Source organism: Gastrolobium bilobum, unplaced genomic scaffold (genome assembly GCF_033153095.1).
Source record: "Gastrolobium bilobum isolate Gb01-03AN ecotype WA unplaced genomic scaffold, APGP_CSIRO_Gbil_v1 utg12072, whole genome shotgun sequence".
Lineage (NCBI taxonomy): Eukaryota > Viridiplantae > Streptophyta > Magnoliopsida > Fabales > Fabaceae > Gastrolobium > Gastrolobium bilobum.
In genome coordinates this window covers 6,445-13,081 of record NW_026899161.1, presented here as the reverse complement: position 1 = coordinate 13,081, position 6,637 = coordinate 6,445, and the positions used below count along the sequence as shown (strand labels likewise).

Here is a 6,637-nt window from a genome sequence, read left to right as displayed (position 1 = left end):
CAATTGGATACCGTATACCTGAGGTGGAGCTAGAAGAGGTGAGACTGGGAGTGTATGTATGTGCCTCAATCAGATTACATTTGTAGTTACTCAAATAGGACGGAGGCCTTCGTGTGCGTGCTGGACGAAGAGAATCGTTTTGAGCTGATTCTGCACTTCTTTGCACAAGTTCGTGAGCTGAATCTTCATTCCTTTGTACGAGAGCAGGAGCTGGATCCTCACTCCTTTGCACTTGATCAGCATTTGATGTAGAATCTTCATTCGGCTCCCTTTCAGACTGATGGACACTCCCCCTATCTTCCAACTGCACTTCTGCCTCACAATCATTTGAAGTTGATTGAGATACTGGATTGGCAGAATCATTAGAATCTATTGGTATAAATGTAGGTAATGATGGGCTAGGTGTAGGCACACTTATAGCAACAAAAGGAAACTCATCTTCGTGGAAACTGACATCTCGTGACACAAAGAATTCCTTAGTATTAAGATCATGCACTCTCCAACCTTTCTGCCCATGAGGATAACCAACAAACATACACCGCCTAGACCGTGGACTAAATTTGTTTGTAGGTTTTGGTTGTGTCACCGCATAACATAGGCAGCCAAATATCCTTAAGTGACTGTAATCAGCAACAGATCCATGCAAAAGCTCATAAGGAGTTTTGCCATTGAGAAACTTTGTGGGAGTTCTATTAATAATATGAGCTGCTGTCATCACACTCTCTCCCCAGAATTTGATTGGCAAGTTTGCTTGAAACAAAAGAGCACGAGACACATTTAGAATATGCCTATGCTTCCGTTCTACCCGACCGTTCTGTTGCGGCGTATGAACACAGGATTTCTGATGAAATATACCATTGGCAGTGAATAATTCAATCATCTTGTTGGAAGTAAATTCAGTTCCATTATCTGATCTAATACTCTTAACTGTTGTATTAAACTGATTTTGCACCATTAAAAGAAATTTTTGTAACACACCAAAAGTTTCACTTTTGTCACCCATCAAACAAACCCAAACAGCACGACTGAAGTCATCGACTATCGTTAAAAAATAATAAGCACCAGAGAAAGAGGAAGTGCGGTAAGGACCCCATGTATCATAATAAAGAAGATCAAAAATTTTATTACTCTTTCGATCACTAATGGGAAACGAGGATCGATTTTGTTTGGCACGATAACAAATATCGCATGCCTTATTGTTTACATTGCCAAATCGAATGCTACTAGAAAAAGGAATCAGAGAAAGTGCTTCGGATGATGCATGGCCCAACCGCTTGTGCCAAAGTTCTTGCGTATCACTGGAGCGAACTGTTAAAGCTGCTGCTTGGCTTGGTCGAAACACATACACACCATCCCTGTGATCACCCAATCCAATCTCCGTCCTCAGCTTGCGGTCCTGCAAAACACAACTATTATTAGTGAATACCACATCAACATTATGTTGTCGTACCAACTGAGATACAGATATCAAGTTACACTTTAAATTTGGCACAAATAAGACATTGGATAATGAAAAAGAAGGAGTAAACGAAACAGATCCTTGTTGCACAGCATAAGTAATAGCTCCATTGGGTAAACCGATTGCCAAAGGTTCAACATCTGTAACATTCTCCAGCAATTCCAATACCCCTGTCATGTGGCGTGATGCACCACTATCTATAAGCCAGTGACAATGGGAATCTTTACGATTTAATTTGTCCTTTGAGCGTTGCGGGTTGTCAACCAATGATAACAATTGTGTCACCACGTCAGGTGTCAGAATGGCGAATGCATTTGCTTGCTCTAGTGGTTCCTCCGTTTGAGCTGCGTGTGCACCAAATGGCTTTGCATGGAATCCTCCTTGTGGGTTACTGCTCCTATCACCACCGAAACGTCCACGTCCTCGTCCAAGTCCTCGTCCTCTGCTACCACCACGTCCAGGATAGCCAAATGCTTGCCAGCATCGAGAGGCTTCATGATTAGTTTTCCCGCAGTGAATGCATGGAGGACGTTCAACAAACTTTTCCCAATTCTCGTAGTTGGCTTCTCCTCTCAGCATAACGGTTGTTAAAAGAATCCCTGGGCTATCTGATCCAGTCAGATAGAATGGTGATCCAGGGTCTGATGGCTTCAACCTGCTGCTGTTTTCATTGGCCATCTTCAACAGAAGCTATCTCCTGCTCACTGTTTTCAGAGTCTACACGTTGCGGAAGTTTTTTTTTTTTAACAAGGGATCGCTCTGATACCATGATAAATGGTATCAATTGATAGTATTTCCATTGATTTAAAACTGTACATCAATGTATCTTAAATAGAATAGGCTGTTACGGCTGTTACCAAACAGTCTGTTACCAAATAGTAAAACAACTTCCTAAAGATAAGTAACTACACCTAATTACAATAGGACTCAGTTATACATATCCTAACAAACTACAGGTTACAACATATCACAGCAAATCATAACAACATATATAATCTTCTATTCCAACACATTTGCGAGTCACTCCTTTAATTTTCATCAAGGAAAGGGGTGAAAAAATAAAATAAATTTACCAAAACTAAAGAGGGAGAAAAACTAGGCTTATCCCTCTTATATATATATATATATCTATATATATTAGACAACCTCAACCGCTGTGCAATGCATATTGGGAAGCTTCTCCAACAGATCAACAGTCAACATGGATGCCTTTGGTTTTTGCTTTGGAATACTCTTAGAATATCCCATTGAAAGTGGGGTTGTTGAAGTGTTCCTTTCACATGGACCTAACCACTTAGCTTGCATGTACCTATGCTTCCTCCATGGTCCCATGTGCATTTTCTTTTCCTTCATGCACCTTTTGGCTGCCATGCACAATATCTTTATTAGGTTGCTTAATCTCTCTACTTTCCCCACAAACACCTCTGGAAGCCTCCGAACAAGTCGATTATAGTCCTCGCTTCCTCTTCCCATCTCAAACTCTGCTCGGAAATTCAGCTCTACGATCACCCTCACCTCTCCTTTCTTTGAGCTTGTATTGTCTATCACGTCCAAAAAATTGTGTTCACCTGCACAGAGTTTTGATAATAAGGTTAAGAAACTTTCGATATTAAACTTTAAGAAGACAGTTTTATCTAATTTAGTTTCTCAACTAAAATTTTTGGAGAATTTTCTCACTTTTCTAATTGCACCTATCACCCAATATATAAGTTTATAATTAGTTAATGAAATTTTTGAACATATGGGTCTAAACTCTAAAGAGTAAAGACACTAACTAAGAAGTCGTTTATTTTTTAATTTAACATTTTTTTTTTGTTTCCTTAATCAATGTCGTAAAGTCTCCTAGATTAATTAAGATCTATCCCTGCTAATTCTAATCTTATCAACACAGCCCCACGGCTAAAGTGCTAAAGTCATAGTACTTAGTGCCTCTTTGGATCTTCTTAATTTTAAGCTAGAAGCTACTTATAAGCATAAGTTAGGCCAAACAGGTTTTGGAAAAAGTTCTTATAACGAAAAGCTCTTTTTTTTATAATGAAGAAAAAGCTGAAAATTAAAAGCTCATAGGAGGAGCTTTTTTTTAAGCTCTCATCTGTTTTTCTTGAATTGTGTTCTTTTTTTTTTTAAATGAAGAGTGATAAAGATAGAAAAAGAGATAATTTTCTTGAAATATGTGCTTTTAAGTAATTTTTAAGCTAAATTTTTTTTGTAATTTCCAAACAGCTTTTAGCTTCTTTTTTTAAGCTCTTTATTTTAGCTTTAGCTTATAAGTAGCTTCTAGCTTAAAAATAAGAGGATCCAAACATGTCATAATTTGAAAGGGACTTTTTTATTAAAGTGGAAAAAAAGGGATAATGTAGTTTTGTTTTATTATGATCTAAGACCCACCCCGAAGATTTCTTTTCATTTATTAAAAGACAACAAACTGGAAAAAAAGGGGCACAAGTTAAAGTAAAAAATAGAAAATGATGTTATTATATATATATATACCTGATGGAATATCCGGTGAGCTTCTCCATTTTGTTTTGCAAATGGCGCTATTATAACCTGCTTTCTGAAGCCGCCTTGAAACTTCTCTCATCAAGCAGTTTCGGCAAGTGGTGGCAGCCATTTGTCTGTTACAACCACAAACGGTTTCTGTGCTTTGTATTTCATGAAGCGCTTCTTTGGTGGCATGCCTTATCCTTGATTCCAAAGAACTTGTTCTGCTTATATTGGCCTGCATTAAATTAAACCCCATTTGGTCAAAACAAACAAATCATATATGTCTCAAGCCAACTAAGCTTTTGGTACAAAACAAAATAGCATATATAACAAACTTCATCCTTATCTTTTCATCAAAAGAAAAAACAGAAAAAATTAAATCCTGAGCAAAGTGAAAACATTTTAAAATGGATGAATTGAAAACTTTGGTGTGTTTGTTTTACAAATTCAAGTTGAAATGAGAATGAAAAAGTGACAATTATTTCTCATTTGAATGAAATTATAGAGTTGAACAAATTAAGCTAAGAAAGAATTAATCACAAAATTATTATGAATCTAATAGAAGAACATGTTTACTAATTGATTGATTAATTAATTACCTGCAAAACCTGGTGTTGATTATCCCAAAAGCTTCTGTTCTCCTCGGTGGTACCAATTTTGTCTTCCTCGTCTTCTTCCAACTCCATTTCATTCGTGTGATGACACTCATCGCTGCTAGAACTTTGAGCTAACATCATCTCTCCGTCGACATCAAGAAATTCAAACTCAACATCACCAACACTCTTGTCAGGTTGCTCCACCGCATACACAAACTCGAGGCTGTCGAGTTCCGGTTCCCGGCGGCGACTCGCCAGAAACCTGGTAACTCTTCCGGCCATGGAGGTTCCACCCATGATTAACGTTGTCTATGTTGTTTGACTCACTTCCTGCTTGGTTTTGATCATGTGTGTCAATTACTTTTATACCAAATTTCTGTTTGTTAAGGGTCCCACCTCTTGGCCAACTTGGACTCTGCCCGCCGCGCACATGATAGTAAATTCTGGAATCCTACGTGGCAAAATTCGATTGGATTATTCGGATCTAACCAATCATGTAATTCGACTGAAAATTGGGTGAGACAGCAAGGATCCACGTCAGTTCCGTCCAATAATTTCAACCTACTCATTGCCCAACCATCTGGATATACTCGAATATTCATATTTCAATATTTTATGCCACTTTGTCTTGCATTATTTATCAATAAAGTCTAGCAAAAATATTTTTAAAAATATTTATTAACTCAGGATACAATAATTTTAAGGACTATAATTATCGAAAAGAAAAAAAGATGTTTGATCCTAATCTTGTGATCGGTGGGGTCCATGGGTGATGTGATGGAGCTACGACGTTGCAAGATCAGGGTCGTTGATTTAAGATCTTATCCGATGGGGGAGTAAGTGGGGCCAACACGTTGGTTGTTGTATTTATACGAAGAAATATTTGGAGCATTATTGTAGGAAATGGATGAAATACGCGGCGTCTTGTGAATGGTTTTGGGGGTTTTTTCTCGAGGCAGTATACAAAAAGATTCGTCATCCGTTGTATTCATCATTATTTATTTCTGGGCCACGAGAAGGGTGTGGTGGGACCCTAGGGGGACAAAGTGGAGGACTTGTGTGTAATTTTGTGAGGGGTGCAATAATTTTGATGCCCCACCACGGCATTGTAAAAGGACAAAATTGGACGAATATGCCTTGTGCACAGGTATAATTCACAATTCACATTAATAAAATTGGTTTCTCCATCATTTTCCTGCTATTTTTCACGTTTGATTCCTCCATCCATGTTTTTTACATGCTTTAATTGACTTCAAAGTCGATAATATTGTTTTTAAAAAAATATTTAAATCTCACATTGATTCTCTTTGGTTTTCTTTTTATAAATTCATCCTGTAACATATAAAATATTTCTCTTTTCCTAAGTAAGAATAAAAAATCGTGGTTCTCAAAGGCACCGTATTAATGGCAAAAAATTAAAATAATACATTTAAATTAAATAATTACGCATTTAATGCTGTTTTGTAAATAATTACACATCTGTTACACAATGAGACTCTCCCTTAGAGAAGACGCCCCATTGGGGCGTCTTATGTGCAACATATATATACCCCACTTTCCTTTTTTCACTCCTTACTCATTTACCTCTCTAACCTCTCTCTAACCGCGATTCGTAGCGAAGCTCTGCCAACGTAGGTAAGGTCATAATACCTCATATGTATACATTTAAATTACAGTACTAGTTAGTAATACATGTTATGATTGATTGTATATTAGAGACTTGGAATATTAGGATAGTCACTTAGAAATTTTGTGGCATGCTATGAATGTTGTAATGATATAGTAATTTTATTATTACGTAGTTATTATTATTAATTTTTAATTATGCATTGGGGTTTAGCATATTAATTAGTGATTTATAAATAGTGTTAGGAACTTCGTAAATTTCGTATGTATGATGTTATTAATGCGGGAGTGCATAACTTTGTAGTTAGTTAGGTGTGATGATTAGTACGTATTGGACAAGTTGGTAGTGACCTAGGGTTAAGTATTCAGTTAGTATTATATTATTTTTGTTCGATGTATTATTATTATTTAATTGCAAATAAATAACTGTTCTATGTTTTGGCGGGACTTCATAAATTTCGATTCTAGTTAA

At 36.8% G+C, this 6,637-nt stretch overlaps 1 protein-coding gene across 1 annotated transcript; it reads right to left on the bottom strand.

The window, feature by feature from the left end:
• Positions 1-2,212: 2,212 nt before the first annotated feature.
• Positions 2,213-4,863, bottom strand: LOC133287883 (uncharacterized). Its single transcript, XM_061485571.1, has 3 exons — positions 4,543-4,863; positions 3,950-4,178; positions 2,213-3,027 (listed from the first exon to the last, which is right to left on the bottom strand). Exons 1-3 carry the CDS (start codon positions 4,834-4,836, stop codon positions 2,597-2,599), a joined length of 954 nt encoding a protein of 317 aa, XP_061341555.1. The 5' UTR covers positions 4,837-4,863; the 3' UTR covers positions 2,213-2,596.
• Positions 4,864-6,637: the final 1,774 nt, after the last annotated feature.